At 45.8% G+C, this 24,231-nt stretch overlaps 2 protein-coding genes across 2 annotated transcripts in view; one reads left to right on the forward strand and one right to left on the reverse strand.

The window, feature by feature from the left end:
- LOC120913614 (interleukin-13 receptor subunit alpha-1-like) overlaps nucleotides 1-24,231 on the reverse strand; it is a 292,879-nt gene that overhangs the window by 58,081 nt on the left and 210,567 nt on the right. The window contains exon 11 of the mRNA XM_040323690.1: nucleotides 187-281. Coding sequence (XP_040179624.1) covers nucleotides 187-281 — 95 coding nt within the window. The remainder of the gene's footprint in view (nucleotides 1-186; nucleotides 282-24,231) is intronic.
- The window catches only part of IL13RA1 (interleukin 13 receptor subunit alpha 1), an 88,988-nt gene continuing 75,106 nt past the window's right edge, over nucleotides 10,350-24,231 (forward strand). The window contains exon 1 of the mRNA XM_040323694.1: nucleotides 10,350-10,572. Within this exon, the coding sequence (XP_040179628.1) occupies nucleotides 10,488-10,572 (85 nt within the window). The 5' untranslated portion in view covers nucleotides 10,350-10,487. The remainder of the gene's footprint in view (nucleotides 10,573-24,231) is intronic.

Consider the following 24,231-nt stretch of genomic DNA (forward strand, 5'->3'; position numbering starts at 1 on the left):
TGTGTTTCTTGCAGAAAGAGGACATCTATTTTGTGTGATTTCATATAATCCAGAACCTTCCTTCGCTTGGAGGAAGAGTCTAAACCCTGTACATTGTGGGTTGCTACTCTCAGCGGAGTAGCTGGAGGGTCAGGATTAGCCATGGAGCAGGAGGTTCAGGGAAATACCCAATTCATCGTCACTTACCTGATGTAGACATCTGTGCCGGACTTGATATTCTGCCCAAGATCGGGGCGTAGGCCATCCTTGAAGATGATGAGAGTCATCTGATCGGAGACTGACTGCAAGAGAAAAAGAGGTAAGAATAGAATAGAAATGCAGGGGAAAAAGGGGGAGATAGGAAGGGAGTCCCAAGCCCGCTAGGAGCCCAGGTGAGCTCTGTTACCCCACTGCTAGCGTTTTTTTTTTGCTGTTGTAGTTTTCGTTTTACTGGAATAAAAGGCACCATTTTTTATACTTTATTAGAGTGCGGCTGTCCATCATCTCCTCCCTCTTATTTATAAGTAAGACGTCCAAACCCTGGAAACCTAACCCAGGGAGAAGGTTTTACCAAGTCTGTAGGGTAGGGGGAGGCGCGGCATCACTGCCCGAGCCCCGGCGCACCAGATAAACAACTGCTTAACAGAAAATTATATCAAAATGTGGGGGACCAAGAGTCCCTAGGGACCCATCCCTAAGACTCCCCCCCAACAACAAAACAGGAGGGGGGAGCCAGGCCTCCTAGGAATGCGCCACAGGCGGATAATACCACAACCGTGTGCAGAGCGAAAGATCGCTGGATATAATGAATAGACCAGAAATTAACAGCATTAACGTCCAAATATTGGAATTGGAGCTGGAAAAAACTATTAAAAATTAAAAACAAAAACAAAAACTCGTCTGTTAACTCATTTCGTGTCTGTAACATCAAAAAGTAATCAACCTAAGGAGGAAAAAAAAGGGGGGGACTAGACGCCCCAGTGACCCCTGGAACTCGGGGGGGTACAAAAAGGGAGTAAGGACTTAGAATTGTTGCCAGGACGCTTGATTTAGGGTGTCATGGTGGTCTGGTGTCCAGGCCTTCGTCAGAGAGCTCGTCGGAGAGGGGCGTTTGGCAGATCCCGCTGGGGCGTTGGTGATGTCCATCGATGCTTCATGTGAGATGAGGCGGAGGTCTAGGAGTAGTCGTTCTCCATCTTGGAAGCTATGAAATGCGTGAGCCCTGCCCTTGTATTCAAACTTCAGGGCAAAGAGGAAGGCCCACCTATATTTAATGTCACGTTGAGATAATACCGAAAAAAGGGGTTTCAAAGCCCTCCTTTTTTTAATAGTGGTCGGTGAGAGAGTTCGGCAAACACTTGAATGGCATACACCCGGCAAGTAAGAGGGTTTTGTCTGCACAGTTTCATTACTTCCTCTTTCACCGAAAAGTAGTGGAGTTTAACTACTTTGTCCCTGGGGGTGCCGTATTTCCTGGGGGGCCCCAGTGTTCTGTGAGCACGATCGATTTCCAACTTGTGTGCGGGTATGTTAGGGATCAGCTGCTTGAGGAAATCTTGCACCACAGTGAAGGTATCAGTGATCGATTCTGGGAGTCCCCTGATCCTGAAATTCTCCCTTCTGGACCTGTTCTCAAGGTCATCGATCCAGGATAGAGCAGTATCCAATTGGTCCTGCAGTACTTGGATATGATCAGAGTTCTGTCTGGTGGTGGTGATTGTTTGATCAAGTTTGCACTCTATGACTTCCATCCCAGAGCTGAGCATCTGAAAATCCCCCCTCAGGTCTCCAGTGATTTTGGCCGCATTCTGTGCCAGCCCTCTGTCTAGCAAGGCTGACAGCTGTGAGAACAGATCTGGTGCTGGGATCAGTGTGTGAGGAGTAATGTCAGGCCTGTCATCAGTATGCAGGGAGGTAGGCCCCAGGGGAGAGTTCAGGAGATCCTCCATAGTGTGCTCAAGCAAGGACTCAGTGGAGGCTGGGGAGTGAGCCATGCTCATCATGTTACTCACGGGGGTCCCTGGAGAGAAGGATCGGGCTACAGCAACATAGGATGGCCTGGTTCCAGAGGATTCCCCATCCCCTGAAGCGGGTGCCTGCATGACGCCGGCCATCTTGGATTCGGTCGGTTCACTCGCGGCCCTAAATTGCGGTCCAAAATTCCTCCTAGCGTGTTCTGCTAGCATAGGCTGATGCCACAGACTTTCTGCCGTCCGGTGGTGTGGCTATTGTGGGCGATAGGGACCCAAGTCCCCCACTAGGTGCGCCGTGTGGCCGAAACAGCGCGGAGCTCCTGGCTTAAGTGGCCATCTTGGAGCAGTCCGCACATGCGCCTTCTGGCAATTTTTTTTTACTTGCATGTCCCCCTCGGATCTACAGTGACTGTACTTCAAAGTGCACTTTGCACTTGTAGTTTGCACTTGTTTGCCTTTTCGTAAATAACCCCCAGAATGTTATTGTCTGAACAAAGTATACCATATTATTTATAATACAATATATTTGGCTTAATGTTCAGTAGAGATGGGGGTTTAGTGGCAACACAAGGTTTGCAGTGACCTTTTTTCTGTTCACTGTTCTCCAAGTGGACTGTTTGCCCACCAGCTGAACCTACCTCCTATTCATAGGTGTGCCGGGTGTGCCCGGGCACACTCTAATTGCCCTGTGCAGTGCAGATTTTTCCAAAGTCCACTACACTACTGGCACCATCCACTGCGCTACTGGCATTGTCCACTGCGCTACTAACATTTCCACTGCTCTACTGACATTTCCACTGCTCTGAGACCTACAACAGCCATGTTTTAAAATGTTTGTATGCGTGTGTGTGTGTGTGTGTGTATATATATATATATATATATATATATATATACACACACACAGGAATGTGTGTTTGCGGTTAGATGTGCACACCCTAACGCAATAGGCTGCGCACACCTATGCTCCTGTTACTGGGAATCTGTCAAGAAGGGTTTGATGGGTGCCAGTGGCATCCCTGTCCCTTTTAAGCTGCCAGCCAGGAGACTCCCCAGATTACAGCTGTATGTAAAGAAATGGGTCAGAAGACGCTGGCTGATGGCATTGGCCAAATATGCCCATGGCTATGTGAATGGTAATGCGTTCTTGTGTACACATTCACTGAACTTGCCCATAAATCAAACCCACACATGTTCACCCATCACCAATGTTCAATGGTGCAGATAGTTTTAGTTTAGAGGGGTATTTGTATAGTTTGTTCTTAATAAGTGCATAACTATGGTGGGTTTCCTAAAGAAGGCGATGTGCTCTTAGCTTGGTGAATGAGTTATAGATGTGCTGACTTCCATTATCCAATCATGTTTTATATTTTCCTGAGCAGTCAGTATTCTTTGCTTTGGTAAGTGAACGGCAAATTAAAATTAACCTTGAACAGTGAAAACAAATGCTTTATCTTTCTGTAAGTCTCCATTCACACTGCAATGTGTGCGTTGATTGCACATAAACACATGTGCATTGATATGCATTTGCATGCTGCTTTGTGTTTTAAAATGCACCGCAATATATATATATTTTTAAGGTTTTATCTTTATTAAGCTTAATTTGTAGAGAAATCTTCAACTGATTGTTTTTATTTCCCTGCTACCTGGAAGGATTCTCTTTCAGCGGCTCCCATGCACAGTGTGGACGTGACTAACGATAGTTTGCCGCAGTCAGTTCCTCCAATGCCAGCACACTTCTCTCTTTGCTGCTTTTCATCGGTCATCCCTCCTGGCTGTCTCCATTCTGTCTGAAGATTTGGAGAGCTAAGATTTGAAGTATGAACTTTGTGGACTAAAATTCCTCTGACTCCTTCCCTATAGTAAGGGGCAATATAACAGTTCTAGGCATGAACGTTTACTTGCTGGTCCAATGCGCTAGTTTGTAGTAAATGACTGGAACATACAGTATACAGACTTTTGCTGGTCCTTTGCTGACCTATTGCTGCAGGAGTGATCTTTCTTTGAGTATGGGTTCACATCTATGCGAATTGGATACGAGGAACCTGAATCCAATTCGTAATAGCAGGAGATTCTGACCAACCCTCTAATGCCTAGTACACACGATAGGATTTATCCGCGGATACGGTCCTCCGGACCGTTTCCGCGGATAAATCCTCTGAGGATTTTGATCCGATGGAGTGTACACACCATCGGATCGAAATCCGCGCCGAATTCCCATCGCGATGACGTGTCGCGCCGTCGCCGCGATGATGACGCGGCGACGTGCGCGACGCTGTCATATAAGGAATTCCACGCATGCGTCGAATCATTGCGACGCATGCGAGGGATGGGTTCGGACGGATCGATCCGGTGAGTCTGTACAGACCACCGGATCGATCCGCTGGAGCCGATTCCAGCGGATAGATTTCTTAGCATGCTAAGAAATTTTTATCCGCTGGAAATCGGTCGGCCCGAAATATATCCGCGGATAAATATACGCTGGATCATACACACCAGCGGATCTATCCGCTGAAACCGATCCGCGGATCAATTTCAGCGGATCGATCCTCTCGTGTGTACGGGGCCTTAGGAGCCTGTTCACATATCTCCGCTGTGGCTCCGGTGAGAATTTGCACAGGAGCCTAATGTTGCCACTTTTTCTTCAAGCCAAACCTGAACATTTTAGAGATGCACAGTAATTCTTTTTTTTGTACCTTATTTTTAGTATACACTATAGCAGGGGTGTCCAAACTTTTTTCAAAGAGGGCCAGATTTAATGAAGTGAACATGCGTGAGGGTCGACCATTTTACCTGACATTCTTTAAACCATTAAAATTTGGTCTAAGTGTGTTCGTTCGAGCACTAATACACTACCCAACACAAATTCTCTTGCCTTTGTGGCTATGTGTGGTGAAGAGATGAGCGTGGGCGTGTTATTTGGATATATTTTATTTATCGGGGTATAACACACACCTTCACTTTAGGAGGGAAGTTTCAGGGATAAAAAACTGTGAAGAAAAATAAGGGTCATTGCCCATCAATGCAGCCTAATCAGTGCCCATGTGCAGCCTGGCCATTGCCATGAATGCAGCCTGATCAATGTCCATCTGCAGCATCGGAGGGAAGGGGAGGCGGGTTGAGCACCAACAGATTACATACAGGGGAATCTCCTGTTTACACAGCAGCCTTTTTAATACAATTTCTCCCACCTCCTATGATAGACAGAGGAGTCGTCCAATGGCAGCTCAGGAAATGGGACTTCCTATTACAGATGTCACAGAGTAAACAGGAGATTCTCCTGTATGTAATTTGACAGCACTCGTTCCCCCTCTCCCTGTCCCCTCCGAGGCAGCGCTGATGAATATAGTATGTATCCAAATTACCAGGGGGGCCACATTAAACTGGAACGGGGGCCGCAATTGGCCCCCGGGCCGGACTTTGGACATGCCTGCACTATAGGATTGTAACAGACCAGGGACTACTTTAAGCACTCCAAAGAGAATAGTAATATGGTGCACACAGTGCCCCCTCAACCTCCTGTCAAGCACTGTTCTCAAGCCACATTCCTGTCTGAATATTGTGTCCAGGTTTCAGGTAGACTGAATCCCGGACACATGATTTAAAACCTGGACTGTCCGGGTGAATCCTGGACTGTCCGGGTAAATCCCGGACAGGTGGCAACCCTAAAGGAGCCCTGTGTGTCTTTTGGTCCGTTTAAAGTACGAATTCAGCCCAAAATTCGGGCTAAAATCGGACCTTAAACTGCGAAGCAGGATGCACCAGACCCCTGCTGTGAGCTGCATGTGGCGATAGTGTGAACCCAGCCTAAACCTTCTACACAGGCAATATGCATATAGCTGGAATCATCGGTATTCATGTTAATGTACTACTTACTTGTTCCTGTCAGTGACTCATTGTAACAACGGGGTTATTGCCAACTACTGTAGTGATTAGTGACTCATTTTATCGCCATCAGAGGTGACGAAAGGTGATATTAACAGCCTACACATTTATCTAAGAAGTAAGGTATTCTTTTAGAAGACTTTGGCTCTCTATAAAAATCTGTGTAAAACCCAAGTTTACAAATGAAAGTGGTTGTAAAACCTCAAGGTTTTTACCTTAATGCATTCTATGGGTTGCTCCTGCTACTAGTGAATTGATTGCATAGTATATATAATGTGGGAGGAGCTGGCTTTCAGAAGGTTCCGAGAAGGTGACTTGCTCCCCCCACGGCTCGGTACCCCAATGGGCGCTAGAGGGGCAGAGCAGAGAGCTGACAATCACAGCTCTCTGCTCAGAGCAGAGGGGAGAACTGAGTGATCAGCAGTCTTTAATCGATCAGTTCTCACTGCAGAGCCAATGATCCGATGCTGATTCCACCTAGGTGATTATAATGGGTATATTGTCTACAGCTCTTTTAATGCATAGAATGCAGGAGGGTAAGAAAAACCTTTTGCCTTTACACTCACTTTAAGTTTAGTTTTCGTTTTTGACCAGACTTTCACTTTAACTGGTTCCTGACCGCCTCACGTTTTTTTATTGCTGTACAATGGCTCTCCTAGGCGAAATCTCGTACTGGTACAGCTTTGCCCAGGATAGCCGCCATAGGCACCCTCTGCACAGCAGGGGACAGGATGCACGTGGCTGGCAGGCATGATCGCTGCTGGCCATGCACTCACGAGAGCCAGCACAGGGATTTGTATGTATAAACACACAAATCCTTGTGCTGTCAGGGGAGAGGAGACAGATCAGGCCAAGTCCTGATGTCTGTGTCAATGGACACTAGCATGCACGGGTGCCCCCAGGGAAAGCCGACAACGATATGTCTTCTCCCCTAGTCAATCCTATCCCCATACAGTTAGAACACACTGAGGGAACACACATGTAATACCTTGATCACCCCCTAGTGTTAAACCCTTCCCTGCCAGTGATATTTATACAGTAATCAGCATATTTATAGCACTGATCGCTGTATAAATGTCAATGGTCCCAAAAATGTGTCAAAAGTGTCCGATCTGTCCGTCGCAATGTCGCAATACTGCTAAAAATCGTAGATCACGGCCATTATTAGTAAAAAAAAAAAAAGACATAAATCTTTCCCATAGTTTTTAGACGCAATGGGCCAGATTCTCGCAGATTGGAGTAAAACTGTGCGGGCGTAACGTATCTTGTTTACGCTACGCGGCCGCAAGTTTTACGGGCAAGTGCTTGATTCACAAAGCACTTGCCTGTAAAGTTGCGGCGGCATAGCGTAAATTCTCCGGCGCAAGCCCGCCTAATTCAAATGATCCAGGTAGGGGGCGTGGATCATTTAAATTAGGCGCGTTCCCACGCCGATCGTACTGCGCATGCGCCGTCCCTAAAATTTCCCGACGTGCATTGCGCTAAATGACGTCGCAAGGACGTCATTGGTTTCGACGTTAACGTAAATGGCGAACCAGGACGCACCGGATCCCTGCGGTGAGCCGCATGCAGCGATAGTGTGAACCCAGCCTAAGCCTTCTACACAGGCAATATGCATATAGCTGGAATCACCAGTATTTCTGCTTTTTTATGTACTTTTTCATGTACTTACTTGTTGCTGTCAGTGACTCATTGTATTGCCATCAGAGGGATCCAGCACACATATTCAGAAGAAAGGTTATCATAACAGCCTACACATTTATCTAAGAAGTAAGGTATAAGGTACAAATAAAAGTGGTTGTAAAGCCTCAAGGTTTTTTACCTTTAAGGGTCGCTAAAGGAATTTTTTTTTTTAGCCAACTAGCTTCCTTTACCTTACTGCAGTCCTGGTTTCATGTCCTCATTGTTCGTTTTTGCTTTGATGTTGCTGTAAATCCTCTTTGTTCTGGACACTTCCTGGTTGTCTGTTTCCTGATCACCACAGTACTGGGAGATTTCTCACTGTGGTCACTAATCAAGGAGGTGTGATTACTGTGTGTAAAACGAAACTGGATTGGTGCTGAGGAGTTTTAGACAAAGTATCACTGCCCTCTATTGGCTATTTGTCTCTGTACATCAGAGAACCAGCAAACAACAGCAAAAACGAAACTAAACTGCAGGCACATTATATGATTGGTTTTTATCTCTTTTTAATAATTTTTAAAAGGAATCAGTTAAAGCGGTGGTTCACCCTCAGTGACACGATTTTACCATCGAGACAGGCATTGTAGCGCGAGCTACAGTATGCCTGTCCCGATTTTTTTACCCCCGTACTCACTGTGTACTCGTACATTATAGATTTCGGCTCCCGCGGGGAATGGGCGTGCCTATGGAGAGGGAGGATGATTGACGGCCGGCCCTGGCACGTCACTCTCCCCGAAGACAGCCGGAGTAGGTCTCGGCTCTTCACGGCGCCTGCGCACAGGCTATGCGCAGGCGCCGTGAAGAGCCAAGCCTATTTCGGCTATTTCCGGAGAAGCGTGACGCGCCAGAGCCGGCCGTCAATCATCCTCCGTCTCCATAGGCACGCCCATTCCCCGAGGGGAGTCGGTATCTTCGATGTACGAGTACACGGTGAGTACGGGGATAAAAAAATCGGGACAGGCATACTGTAGCTCGCGCTACAATGCCTGATTTTATGGTAGAAGAAAAAATAATTTTTTTTGGGGGTTTATAGGGTGAACCCCCGCTTTAAGTATTATGTCTCTATACCCTGTAAACAGTCATTTCAGCTAAAAAAATGTTTTCCTTTAGTGACCCTTTAATGAATTCTATGCATTAAGGTGAAAATCTTCCGTGCTGCAGCTCCCCCCCAGACTCCTTTTTCTTATCTGAGCCTGATCCAAACCAACGATGTGCACAAGTGCAGCAGCTCCAGCCGCTGTCTCTCTTCTCATTGGCTCCCACTCCTGTCAATAAAATCTGGACCTGGGGGCGTGGCCAAGTCCCGATGTCTGTGTCAATGAACACGAGCATGCACGGGTGTCCCCAGGGAAAAGCGTTCTTACTAAGTAGAAACAACCATATGTCTTCTCCCCTAGTCAATCCTATCCCCATACAGTTAGAACACAATGAGGCAACACACATTTAACCACTTAAGGACCGCCTCCTGCACATATACGTCGGCACCCGCGACCTGGTCCGAAGCTCCGTGACTGGGACCGCGGGACCCACAGACCCGATCGCCGCTGGAATCGCGCGATCGGTCCCCGGAGCTGAAGAACTGCGAGAGCCGTGTGTAAACACGGCTTCCCCGTTTTTCACTGTGGCGGCGCATCGATCGTGTCATCCCTTTTATAGGGAGACACAATCGATGACGTCACTCCTACAGCCACACCCCCCTACAGTTGTGATGATATCAGTGTGTATGTGATGATATCAGTGTGGATGTGATGTGATGATATCAGTGTGGATGTGATGATATCAGTGTGTATGTGATGATATCAGTGTGGATGTGATGTGATGATATCAGTGTGGATGTGATGATATCAGTGTGGATGTGATGATATCAGTGGATGTGATGTGATGATATCAGTGTGGATGTGATGATATCAGTGGATGTGATGTGATGATATCAGTGTGGATGTGATGATATCAGTGTGGATGTGATGTGATGATATCAGTGTGGATGTGATGATATCAGTGTGGATGTGATGATATCAGTGGATGTGATGTGATGATATCAGTGTGGATGTGATGATATCAGTTGATGTGATGATATCAGTGTGGATGTGATGATATCAGTGGATGTGATGTGATGATATCAGTGTGGATGTGATGATAGATATGTGAGGTGATGAGATCAGATATCAGTGTGGATGTGATGATAGATGTGTGAGGTGATGAGATCAGATATCAGTGTGGATGTGATGATAGATGTGTGAGGTGATGATATATCAGATATCAGTGTGGATGTGATGATATCAGATATCAGTGTGGATTTGATGATATATCAGATATCAGTGTGGATGTGATGATAGATATGTGAGGTGATGATATCAGATATCAGTGTGTACAGTATGTGATGTGATGATATCAGTGTGGATGTGAGGTGATGATATCAGTGTTGATGTGATGATATCAGATATCAGTGTGTATTATGTGATGATATCCGTGTGGAGGTGATGATATCAGATATCAGTGTGGGTGTGATGATAGATATGTGAGGTGATGATATATCAGATATCAGTGTGGATGTGATGATAGATATGTGAGGTGATGAGATCAGATATCAGTGTGTATGTGATGATAGATATGTGAGGTGATGATATCAGATATCAGTGTGGATGTGATGACATATCAGATATCAGTGTGTATGTGAGGTAATGATATATCAGATATCAGTGTGTGTTGTCAGCGGTGACAGCTCAGTGACACGTCAGACAGCTCCGCAGACACAGGAGGTGAGTAGAACGCTTGTGGGCGGGGAGTGGCGGGGAGTGGGCGGGAAGGGGGCGGGGAGCTGTCAGGGCACACAGGGAGTGACAGAGTTCTGGGAAAAGCTGATGTACCTCCAGCGAGTGTCACCGATCCGGAGCGGAGTGCTGGAAGCCCACACACACACACCACACTCAGTACGATCCGGGATTATCGGGGTCACCCAGTGGAAGGAATATGGGGAGTGATCGCTGCTGTACAATCATCCTGAGCCTATGGATGTCCATATATTTCCTGCCGGGATCCTGGGCTAAGAAGCAGGGTGAGTGTTCCAGGAAACACAAACAATTCTTTTCCTATCCGGGCGTCACGAGTCCCCAACACTTCTTGCTGGATTTTGATATGTGACAGATTTCTGATTGGAAGGAAAAGCTACAGTTTGGGGTGTTTATAAATTGCTGTCCCATATTTCTGCTCCCAGTGTCTGAGGGTCACCGCACGCTTTACTGTACAATCAGTATTACATATACCAAAAACGATGTCATGTAAAGTCCAATCGATTTGCATTTAATCAGGCAGACTCTTGCACTACAGTTGTTGGTGAAGCTAAAGGATATCGTACAATCAGGTTGCACAGTGTATGGCGAGCATGTGGGCTTGTGAAATGGACTTACCTTGGGAAGTGTACTGACTTAGGCTGGATTCACACCTATGGCATTTGTTGTGCCTTTTGCATTTTGCAGATTTGCCCTACAGAACATGTTCCATAGGAAACCATGGTAAATGGGCTGCATTGCTAATCTGCAAAATGCAAAAAGCACTAAAACTGCCACAGATGTGATTCCAGCCTTGGGGGTCATCCAGATGGGTGCCGAGACCCGTCCCCTGTGCCATGTGTAGGCAGCCCATAGGATTGGATAGAGACACAGCGGCGGCACACACACAGTCACATGTGGAAATCGGTTAAAGAATATTCGCCAGCACACCACGGATCGCAGATAGCGTCCAACATCCAAAGAAGGCATTACAAAAAGTGCAACGTTTTGAGGCCACGCCGAACACCTTTTTGTCAGGCAAGCAATCAGATGTGGAAATCTGACATGCGGATAGGACTGGGGGCTCACATTTGAATGCAGACACTGTGCGCTGACTCGTGCAAGCAGCTGCTGTGCCTGTGTCCACTTCCCTGGGCTGCCTACACATAGCAAAATGCAGCTCAGCACCCGCCTGAATGAGCCCTTAAAGCGCTATTAACCACTTAAGCCTCAGACCTTTAGGCAGCTAAATGCCCAGGCCAGTTTTTGCGATTCGGCACTGCTTCGCTTTAACTGACAATTGCGCGGTCGTGCGACGTGGCTCCCAAACAAAATTGGCGTCCTTTTTTCCCCACAAATAGAGCTTTCTTTTGGTGGTATTTGATCACCTCTGCGGTTTTTATTTTTTGCGCTATAAACAAAAATAGAGCGACAATTTTGAAAAAAATGCAATATTTTTTACTTTTTGCTATAATAAATATCCCCCAAAAACATATATAAAAAATGTTTTATTTTCCTCAGTTTAGGCCGATACGTATTCTACCTATTTTTGGTCTAAAAAAAACCGCAATAAGCGTTTATCGGTTGGTTTGCGCTAAATTTATAGCGTTTACAAAATAGGGGATAGTTTTATTGCATTTTTATTATTTTATTTTTTTTACCAATAATGGCGGCGATCAGCGATTTTTTTCGTGACTGCGACATTATGGCGGACACTTCGGACAATTTTGACACATTTTTGGGACCATTGTCATTTTCACAGCAAAAAATGCATTTAAATGCCATTCTTTATTGTGGAAATGACAGTTGCAGTTTGGGAGTTAACCACAGGGGGCGCTGTAGGAGTTGGGGTTCACCTAGTGTGTGTTTACAACTGTAGGGGGGTGTGGCTGTAGGTCTGACATCATCGATCGTGTCTCCCCTATAAAAGGGATCACTCGATCGATACGCCGCCACAGTGAAGCACGGGGAAGCCGTGTTTACATACGGCTCTCCCCGTTCTTCAGCTCTGGGGAGCGATCGCGAGGGGGCGGCTAGAAATGAATAGCTGCGCCCTCATCCCGGATCGCTCCCCGCGGGTTTCCGACCGCCACATGTAGCGGGGGGGGGGGGGGGTCCCGATCGGACCCCCGACCTGCGGAAAGGCGGGGACGTACATGTACGCCCATATGCCTGTACGTGCCATTCTGTGGACGTATATCTACATGCGGCGGTCGTTAACCGGTTAAGCCCAGAATATAATATATTGCAGCTTACCAATTCTTACATGTGGTGGCTGCATTCGTTTTCTTTTTTAGGCTTTTTCCTTCTGTTTTCTCCTGGTGGTCTGGCCCAGTAACACACCTCCAGTATCGGAGTGCCCCGCGCGCGTTAGATACATTAACAAACGAAATTGAAACCCCAGCTAATACTTTGTAAGCAGTTACAGCTGCTGGCTTTGTTCCTTTTGGGATAAACGTTTTACATACATAAATAAAAACAGACCATTGTAAGCGCTGGTAAGCGGCATCTGGTTTTCCTCAACCCTCTAACTGCAGGAGAGCCTTTCTGCTAAAAAACAGACTTACTGGCAGGATCACCAGTTCAAAATAAAGCAAAGAAAGCCTAAAAAAAAGCTAATGCAGCCATCACATCAAAGAAATCATAAGCTGAAATATAATAAATTGTTGTATTTGGGTTTCATACTGCTTTAAAGCAGGGCTATCTTAATGAGAGGGCACACCTTGGCACTGCCCAGGGGCCCCAGCTGCATGGGGGGCCCTTGCAGACACAGACACAGCCTGCTGTCCTCTACATGATGGAAACGGGCCGCCTGTCCGTTTCCATCCGACTGTCACCTGATCCGATCCACCAGACAGATGAGAAACAGATCCCCATTCGTCTGCTTCTAGCGGATCGGATGACGGCGCGTTTCAACAGACACATGTCCTTTGACATCCGCTGCTCCATAGAGAGCAATGGATGGTTCGATCGGGTCCACCTGAAAAACTGACACCTGATTGGTAGATCCGTGTGAAAGGGGCACACAAGCTTACAGATACTGGGGCAGATTCAGGTAGCTGCGCCCCTTCTTACGGCGGCGCAGCGTATCGTATTTACGCTGCGCCGCCGTAAGTTTGAGAGGCAAGTGCTGTATTCACAAAGCACTTGCCTCCTAACTTACGGCGGTGTATCGTAAACGAGGCCGGCGTAAGCGCGTGTTATTCAAATGATATTGAGGGGGGCGTGTTTTATTTAAATTAGGTTGACCCCGCGTATTATATGTTTTTTACGAACGGCGCATTCGTGAAAAAATCCCAGTGCGCATGCTCGAAATTCCGACGCAAATCGTCATTGCTTTCGACGTGAACGTAAATTACGTCCAGCCCTATTCGCGAACAACTTACGCAAACAACGTAATAAATTGAAATTTCGATGCGGGAACGACGTCCATACTTAACATTGGCTGCGCCACCTAATAGCAGGAGCAACGTTACGCCGAAAAAGCCTTACGCAAACGACGTAAAAAACTACCGCCGGGCGCACGTACGTTCGTGAATCGACGTAACTAGGTAATTTGCATATTCTACGCCGAAAACAACGGAAGCGCCCCTATCGGTCGACGTAATATTGCACACAATTATACGCCGCCGCATTCAAGTTACGTCGGCGGAAGCCTATTTTTTTAGCCGATCTGCCTTTGAGAATCGGCGTAACGATACGCTGGCGCAGATTTCAAATTTGCCGCCGTAAAAGCTACCTGAATCTGCCCCACTGTGTGCTAGTTGGAATTTGAATGATGTACATTCATTTTTTTTATATGCATTTTTTATTTAACGGTTGTGCTTGCGCACATTTTTTTTAACGCATTTATTCCACCAATGTGCAGGGAAATGCAGCAGACTTCAGGTGGATTGTCATTACATCCTTATCAAAAGCCATTATAATGCACGTCAATAGAGCAAAACACAGATATGAACTAGACTGCGATTATCATGTGTTATAGAACACACCTTGGCTTCTTCGTGATATGTGTAGATATCTGTGCAGGTCTTTCCAGGACTCACAGAAGACCTTTGTGCCCAGTATGTGCCCAGTACACACATAGGGCCAGATTCACGTAGAATCGCAGCGGCGTAACGTATCCTAGATACGTTACACCGCCGCAATTTTTCATCGCAAGTGCCTGATTCACCAAGCACTTGCGATGAAAACTACGCCCGCGGCCTCCGGCGCAAGGCGGGCCAATTCAAATGGGCGTGTGCCATTTAAATTAGGCGCGCTCCCGCGCCGGACCTACTGCGCATGCTCCGTTTCCTAACTCCCGCCGTGCTTTGCGCGCCGTGACGTCATTTTTTTGAACGGCGACGCGCGTAGCGTACTTCCGTATTCCCGGACGGCTTACGCAAACGACGTTGATTTTTAAATTTCGACGCGGGAACGACGGCCATACTTGAGACAGCAATACACTTGCTGACTAAAGTTAAGGCACCAAAAAAAAGTGTAACTTTGCGACGGGAAACTAGACTAGCGGCGACGTAGCGAACGCGAAAAAACCGTCGTGGATCCGCCGTTACTCCTAATTTGCATACCCGACGCTGGTTTACGACGCGAACTCCCCCCAGCGGCGGCCGCGGTACTGCATCCTAAGATCCGACAGTGTAAAACAATTACACCTGTCGGATCTTAGGGATATCTTTGCGTAACTGATTCTATGAATCAGTCGCATAGATAGAAACAGAGATACGACGGCGTATCAGGAGAAACGCCGTCGTATCTCATTTGTGAATCTGGCCCTTAAAGTGGAGTTCCACCTTAAAAAAAAAAAAAAATACACCAAAAAACCTGCAAAAAATTTAAAATATTCTATTTATTTATTTTTATTTACCAGAAATGCCGGTTGCTATGCGGATGTTCCTAATCTGCCTCTTCCTGTGTCTTCTGGGGAATGGGGCGCGCTGCCTTCTGGGAACTGTGTGTATCCCAGAAAGCAGCTGCCCATTCGCGAAAGCGCCGCGAGACTCGCGCATGCACAGTAGGAAACGGGCAGTGAAGCCGCAAGGCTCCACTGCCTGTTTCCTTCAGTAAGGATGGCAGCACCCGGGAGCTGCCTGAATTGAGGAATCGGCCTCGGGGGGGGGGGGGGGGGGGGGGGGGGGGTGTCCTTATTAAAAGTCAGCATATACAGTGTTTGTAGCTGCTGACTTTAAAAAAAAAAATCGCAGGTGGAACCCCGCTTTAAGCTTCGTACACACGATCGGATTATCCAACAGGAATTGTGTGATGGCAGGATGTTGCTGGAAAATCCGACCGTTTGTATGCTCCATCGGACAATCGTCGGATTTTCCGCCAACAAATGTGGGATAGCGTGCTTTAAAATTGTCCGCCAACAAATGTGTGTTGTCAGATTTTCCGATCATGTGTACACAAGTCCTTTGGACAAAACTCCGAAGCTCAGAAGCAATGCTCACCATAACACAACATTAGCAGAAGTTACCCAAAGGGTGGCGCTAAAGAGCTAAAAAAAACACACAGTTTTGTGTTTGTTGGCCGACAATTCTTTGCCGTTTGTATGCAATACAAGTTCATGGCCAACGTCCTTCAGACAAAAGTCCGACGCTTTGTCCGATGAAAATCCAATCGTGTGTATGAGGCTTAAGCACACTGAACACGGCTTTGAAATTGCGCAACTTCATCTGAAGTCGCACGACTTCAAAGCAGCATGTCCATGCGACTTCAGGTGCCACTTGAAAGACATCTGTGCGGCTTCATGCACAGATGTCTATTGAAGTTGCACCCGAAATCGGCAAAAGCAGTGCGGCAACTGCTTTTGCAAATCGATGTGGCGCCGCAAAGTCGCAGCCGCACCGATTGGAACGGCGCCATTGCCAGCAATTGGACTTGTCCTGCGATTTGACCTGTCAAATCGCATGACAAATCAGTTCAGTGTGAACAAGGGCTAAAGGTGGTTAATACACAGTACAATCGCCTTTAGCCCTGGTTCACATTGATGCTACTTTTAAATCGCGCTATTTCACTTGAAGTAGCGCGATTTAAAAGTAGCAAGGTCAGTTGCTACTTGATAAACATCTGTGCGGCTTCATGCACAGATGTCTACTGAAATCGCACCTCAAATCTGCAAAAGTAGTGCAGGAACTACTTTTGCAAACTCGGATGCGGCGCTGCAAAATCGTTGTCGCACTGATTGGAACAGTTCCATTGCCTCCAATAGGCTGCGACTTGTCATGCGATTTGATCTCTCAAATTGCATGACAAATCGCTCCAATGGGAACCTAGGCTTAAATCCAAAAATTGTTTAGGTTTGTCTACATATTATATCGTTTTGGTAAATCTAAAACTGTTCAGTCAGATTGTATAGTGTATGATCAGCCTACAATGCAAAGTTTGATGCCGTATGGTCGCAATGGATTAAGTATATGTGCCATAAATCAGGATAGGCTTCTAGTTGCCACATTGTGTATAAAAGCTTGTAGCCAGATTCAGGTAGAGTTACGCCAGCGTATCAGTAGATACGCCGTCGTAACTCCGAATCTGCGCCGTCGTATATTTAAGCGTATTCTCAAATTGAGATACGCTTAAATGTTGCTAAGATACGACCGCCTACGCCGTCGTATCTTAGCTGACTATTTATGCTGGCCGCTAGGGGCGTGTACGCTGATTTACGCCTAAAATGCGTAAATCAGCGAGATACTCCTATTCACGAACGTACGCTTGCCCGTCGCAGTAAGGATACACCGTTTACGTAAGGCGTTTTCAGTCGTAAAGATAATCCACTAAAAAGATGGTGCAGCCAATGTTAAGTATGGACGTCGGAACCGCGTCGAATTTTAATTTTTTTACGTCGTTTGCGTAAGTCGTCGGTGAATGGGGCTGGCTGTAATTTACGTTCACGTTGAAACCAATGAGTCTTTGCGGCGTAATTTGGAGCATGCGCACTGGGTTATGTCCACGGACGGCGCATGCGCCGTACGTTCAAAACGTCAATTACGTGGGGTCATGCCTTATTAACATAAAACACGCCCACCTCTTCCAAATTTGAATTAGGCGCGCTTACACCGGCACATTTACGCTACGCCGCCGTAACTTAGGACGCAAGTGCTTTGTTAATACATCACTTGCCTCTCTAACTTACAGCGGTGTATCGTATATGAGATACGCTACGCCTGCCTAACGTTAGGCACGTCTACGTGAATCTGGCTATTGATCTCCAATTTTGTTTACATGGTGACAGTGGCCCAGATTCAAAAAGCAATTGCGTCTGCGTAACCATAGTTACGCAGCGCAATTGCTTACTTGCGCCGGCGTTTCGAATGCTCCTGATTCAGGAACCTCGTTACGCCAACTGCAGCCTAAGATTTGACTAGCATAAGGCAATGCTACGTATACCCGTCGTTCCTGCGTCGCGTTTTTGAAAAATTACGTTGTTTGCGTAAGTGAATCGTGAATGGCGCTGGACGCCATTCACGTTCACTTTGAAGCAAATGACGTCCTTGCGACGTCATTTACCGCAATGCACGTCGGGAAAGTTTTCCGACGGAGCATGCGCACTACGTTCGGCGCGGGAACGCGCCTAATTTAAATGCTCTTACGCCGGGCCTTTTTCAGGAGCGCCCACGCAATTTACGGAGCTTCTGCTCCGTGAATCAAGCATAGCGCAGGAAATTTACGGAGGCGCATCGGCAAAACGGAGCGCTGCGCCTCCGTAAGAAATGGGCAAATGTACCTGAATCTACCCCACTGTTTCAAAGTGCAATGAATAGTCTGTGTACTCTTTATTGGATATGATTGCTCCTTGATTGCGATTGTGTTTGTATTCTTGTACTCTCAACTTTTTGCCCTGCGTGGCAATTTTTTTTTCTCTGCTTAACTCGCAAAAAAAAAAAAAATGTTTTTTTTGGTCATAAAAAAAGTCTGATTAAAAAAAAAAAAAACGCTGGTCTCTCATGTGTTGCAGGACAGTTTGAAAATCTTCAGCATGTCTGCATTTCTTCACACTGCCGTGAAAAATGGGAATAAACACAACATACAAAGGGCAAAAGGAAGCAAAAACATAGGGCAAAAATGCATGAAATAAAACGCACATTAACTGATGTGGATAAAAATGGATGTAAAACACACGTAATGGATCTAAAACCACCCACTGAGAAAATTATTTATTTTTCGTTGTTACGTAATCCAAAACGATAGGATACAAAAAGCAAAACGGGAAGGAAAAAGGAAAAGTAAAGGTCACCCGAGGAACCAGTTCCATTATTATATACAAAATATTTCAACAATTTATACAACATAAATATTCGATTTGCTTATGTTAAACTGTGACGTGGCCGCTGCAGCTAACGCACGCAAATGTGTGCAAACGAAACCCCTCTTTATATATATAAATCGTGAAGAATAATAATAATAATAATGTGAACTGTTAGAACAATCCGGGTTGTTGCAGGCTGGCTGTTATGTGATCTTGGAATTTTTGTTTGTTGTTTTTTGCCATGCGTTGCCCTCCCATGTCCTTATGGAAGAGCCCTGGGGCCATCATAAAAAAAAATATACTAAATTCTGTGTTTCAAAGTCAGAATTCTGAGATTTAGCCTAGGTTCACACTGCTGCGAATTCAAAATTGCGGTAAAATGCGTGATTTTACCGCAATTTTGCCGCGATTTCGGCCGCAATTTAATGTAAATCGCGGCCCGAAATCGCAAAAAGTAGTACAGGAACTACTTTTTGAAATCGCAGATGCGGCGTCGCACTGATTAGGACAGTGCCATTGCCGACAATTGCCGGCAAATGCCGCCGATTTGAGCTGCGATTTGACATGTCAAATCGCATCTCAAATCGTTCCAAATCGTACCCAGTGTGAACCAGGGCTAAATGTCATAATTCTGAGTTTCAAAGTCATTCTGACTTTGAAACTCAGAATTCTGACATTTAATCTCAGAATTCTGACATTTAATCTCAGAATTCTGACATTTAATCTCAGAATTCTGTCTTTTTAATCTCAGAATTCTGACTTTAAATCTCAGAATTCTGACTGGCGTGCCCGCCACAATCTCCATGAGCCCGCCCGCGGGTCCCGCGGACTCGATCGCCACGGGCATACCCGCGATCGTCTCACGGAGAGATAGAACGGGGAGATGTAAGTGTAAACACAACATCTCCCCGTTCTGCCTAGTGACACTGTCACTGATCGTGTTGCCTGTCATCGGGAACACGATCAGTGATGTGTCACAGCAAGCCACGCCCCCCTACAGTAAAAAATCACTCCTTAGGGAACACTTAACCCCTACAGCACTACCTAATGGTTAACCCCTTCACTGCCAGTGTAATTTTCACAGTAATCAGTGCATTTTTATAGCACTGGTCGCTGTAAAAATGACAACGGTCCCAAAAATGTGTCAAAAGTGTCTGCCATAATGTCGCAGTCACGATAAAAATCGATGTTCGCCGCCATTACTAGTAAAAAAATATATTAATAAAAATGCTATAAAACTATCCCCTATTTTGTAGACGCTATAACTTTTGCGCAAACCAATTAATAAACGTTTATTGCGTTTTTTTTTTACCAAAAATATGTAGAAGAATGCGTATCGGCCTAAACTGAGGAAAAAAAATGTTTTTATATATTTTTGGGGGATATTTACTATAGCAAAAAGTAAAAAAATATTGACATTTTTTCCAAATTTCGCTCTATTTTTGTTTATAGCGCAAAAAAATAAAAACTGCAGAGGTGATCAAATACCACCAAAAGGAAGCTCTATTTGTGGGAAAAAAAAGACTTCAATTTTGTTTGGGGGCCACGTCGCACAACCGCGCAATTGTCAGTTAAAGCGACGCAGTGCCGAATCGCAAAAAGTGGCCCTGTCATTTAGCAACAAAATGGTCCGGGGCTTAAGTGGTTAATGAAGGTACTACTTCCCTTTGATATACAAGTGCTTTGGATTACGAATTATGCTCGCAATCCAAGGTTTTACTGTATTAATGAATAAACTACTAGTGTCATAAAAAGAGAAATACAAAAATGTGTCTTTTCCTCTGCCAGCGTTGGGGGACAGTGCCTTGTGTGTTTGCAATACCAGGCGCGGTTTTCCTCCTGTTTATTTTTATTTTTCTAACAATAATCTGCTGATATACACTCTATAGCAGTGTTTCTCAACCCTGTCCTCATGTACCCCCAACAGGTCACGTTTGCAGGTTTTCCTTTATCTTGCACAGGTGCTTTAAATCCGAGTTCAAGTAGTTGTAAACCCTTGGGGACAACTTACACCTACAGGTAAGCCTAGATTAAGGCTGCATTCACACCTGAGCGTAGCGTTTTGCGGCATTTTTTACCGCGATTTGGCGTGACAAAACGCGGCGTTTTTTAACGCAATTTTTTACAGGTCTAGGGTCACCAATGTAAAATGCCCAAACGCTCAAATTCGAGCGACAAAAAAGGGTCCAGAACTTGTTTGGGCTTCAGGCGTTCGGCGTCAGGCGTTTTGTAGTGGAGATGTGAACCATCTCCATATAGAATAATGTATTTTTTCCCCTCTAGCGTTTTGGGGCGTCGTGCTTCAGGCGACAAAACGCTCAGGTGTGAATGCAGCCTAAAGGTTACCTGTAGGTGCTTGTAATATCTCCGAGACCTACAGTACATGGCCTCGGAGATATTTGCAATTTCTCCGAGCGACGACTTCTTCTGCGCAGGTGTGTTTACACACACCTCTCCCCGTTCTTCAGCTCCTGTGACCGATCACGGGACACCGGCGGCGATCGGGTCCGCGGGTCCCGCGGGCGCGGTCATGGAGCTTCGGACCGGGTAGCGAGAACGGCGGCGGCGCGGCGCCTGCGACCCCACGGCTGGGCTCTTAAAGAGGAGGTACAGGTACATGCTTGTGCCCAGCCGTGCCCTTCTGCCGACGTATATCGGCGTGAAGGGGTGCTTAAGTGGTTAGGGTCGCACAAGAGTAAAAGGGGCATTAAGCATCCTGGAAGGCTTTGGATACAGAACACACATCAAATGCAGGGAGCAAAATTCCTTTGACTTTAATTGAGCAGTGGACATGGCGAATCAGAGGCTGCATTTGACCCGTTTTGCATTGCACTGCCTTTCTTATGATTCAGCCATTGAGGTGCTTTTATCCATTAACCTCCGGAAGAGGTTCTCATTCACAGCTTAACCACTTCAGCCCCGGAAGGATTTGCCCCCTTAATGACCAGACCGCTTTAACTGACAATTGCACAGTCATGCGACTCTGTACCCAAACAATATTGATGTCCTTTTTTTCCCACAAATAGAGCTTTCTGTTGGTGGTATTTGATCACCTCTGCGGTTTTTATTTTTTGCGCTATAAACAAAAAAACGACAGACAATTTTGAAAATATATATCCAAAAAAAAAAAAAGTATTCATTAGTTTAGGCCAATATGTATTCTGCTACATATTTTTGGTAAAAAAAAAAAAATAATCACAATAAGCGTATTTTGATTGGTTTGCGCAAAAGTGTATAGCGTCTACAAAATAGGGGGTATATTTATGGACTTCTTTTATGTTCTTACTGGTAATGGAGGCGATTTTTTTAGGGGGACTACGACATTGCGGTGGACAAATCTGGCCCTACGTGACACATTTTGGGGACCAGTGACATTATTACAGTGATCAGGGCAAAAAAAATGCACTAATCAATGTATAAATGACACTGGCAGGGAAGGGGTTAACACTAGGGGGCGATCAAGGGGTTAACTGTGTTCCCTGGGTGTGTTCTAACTGTGTGGGGGTTGGGCTTACTGGGACAACACAGTGATTGCTGATCCTGATCACTAGGAACAGCAGATCTCAGTGTTGTCTCCTGTTAGAATGGAGATCTGCCTTGTTTACATAGGTAGATCCCCATTCTGCCTCTCTGTACCGCGATCACCTGAACATTGAGTCCGCCGCAGTATAACTGCAGGAGACGGTTGGCAAGTAGTTAAAGAGGAGCCCCAGTCATATGTGTGTTTAATAAAAGTCAGAAATTACAAAAATTGTAACTACTGACCTCACACTGGACATTTTTGGATGTTTTTACAGCAGCTGTTTTTGGCAGTAGACGTTTTTTTCTACAGTCACTAAACTCCCCTTCATGTTATCCTATGTGTCCATGCACACATAGGCTGTATCAGCAGTTTTGACCAGTGGTGTTTTGGACAGTAAAAAAAAAACAAAAAACTGGAGGGTTCTGAGAGACGTTTTTCAGCTGTAAAAACGCCCTAACGCTGATAAACGCTCAAAAACTTTGCTCACCGGCATTCAATGTGTTTGATCCATTGAAAAAAATAAAATAATAATTTTTCTTAAAATAAACGCTAAAAAAGCGCTACTGCAAAAAAACGTGAAAAAACTACAATAAACGTAAAAAAAACGCCATTTCAAAAACATAGAAAAAAGTTGAAAAACTCACTGGCGTTTTTATAACGTTATTTTAACGTCCAGTGTGCATGAGCCCTTAATAAACAGACACTCACCTGTCCCAGGATCCAGCGCTGTTCTCACCTGAGCCATGTTCTCCACCCGTCTTTGCTCCCCGGGGCTGGCATCTTAACCGTGGGCACCCAGCTTTGGCAGCTTGCGGCTTCACAGTCGAGTGACCACTACACATACGCAAGCCACTCTGCGCATAGTGAATGGTCAACCAGTCTTCTGGGACACCTTCTGGGTTCACCTAGAATAGAACTGTCAAAACCAGATACCGACCCCCCCCCCCCCCCCCCCCAAAAAAAAAGTGCAATTTCCTAAAGTGCAGTGGAGGAGGCCCTAAATCCGAACTGCCCCTTTTGGGTGTAGCTCTGCTTTAAAGCTCTCATCTACACCAGTAAGCAATGCTGATGATCTAATGGCCACTGAGTTGCGTTGGGAGTAAACTGTAGCAATGCGCCTATCCCAGCGCAGTATTATACTGTTTAATTCTTTTTTTGTTTTGTTAGAACTATATATAAGTGGAAGAAAACTCAAACTATAATTCTTAAAATATTCCTTCCCCCTCCGCCTACCTATCCTGTCTAACCTGTATAAAAAAGATCTGTGTGCTGATCGGCTTCAGTCCAATCATGTGATCCTGCAGCTCTGTGTAAGGGAGAGCTTAAAGGGGTTGTAAAGGAATTCTTTTTTTTTTTCATAATAAGCATCCTTTACCTGCAGACATTCCTCTTTTCACTTCCTCATTGTTAGTTTTTGCTCAGAAGTTGCTCGTTTTCTTCTCTGTTCTGTTCACTTCCTGCTTGTCTGATTTTACTGACCACCGTGATGGGAGGCTTTACTGCGGTGGTCAGTGACGTGCTCACCCCCTCCTGGGAACTACATCTGTGTGGCAGGACGCTCTCTACGTGTTAGAGACTTCAAGGAGGTGTGAATTACTGGGCGTGCCGCAATGCAAACTGGGAAATGTACTTCTTACATGAACGAGCGACGCAAACCAGGAAGTGAATGAGAGAACAGAAACTAAAATGCCGGAGGTGATATAGATGAAGGAATATAATAGGTATTTACTCGTTTTTTAACAGAATCATTACACTATTCTGTCTGTCTACCTTGCAGACATAAATTTTAGGCAAATTTCTTTTTTTCCTTTAGTGACCCTTTAAAGAGGTTTTAAAGGTTCAGATTTTTTCACCTTAAACCGAGCCCCTGTTTACTTACCTGAGCCCTCTAAAGTCCTGCATCGAGAACGAGCTTGATTTCAGCCCGGTCTTCTCGGGTCTCCATTGGATAGATTGATAGCAGCGCAGCCATTGACTCGCGATGCTGTCAATCAAAGCCAATGACGTGGGGGGGCGGAGCCGAGTCCGGCATTCGTGTCTATGTACGTAAATGCTGGACTCGGGAGCGCACCCACAAGGTAACCCCCTTGGGAAAGCGCTTCCCAGGGGGGTTAGCTGATGTGGGGAGGAGCCGAGACAGCTGCCGAGGGACCCCAAACACGAGGTTTGGGCCACTCT

This window comes from Rana temporaria, chromosome 9, assembly GCF_905171775.1.
Source record: "Rana temporaria chromosome 9, aRanTem1.1, whole genome shotgun sequence".
NCBI lineage: Eukaryota > Metazoa > Chordata > Amphibia > Anura > Ranidae > Rana > Rana temporaria.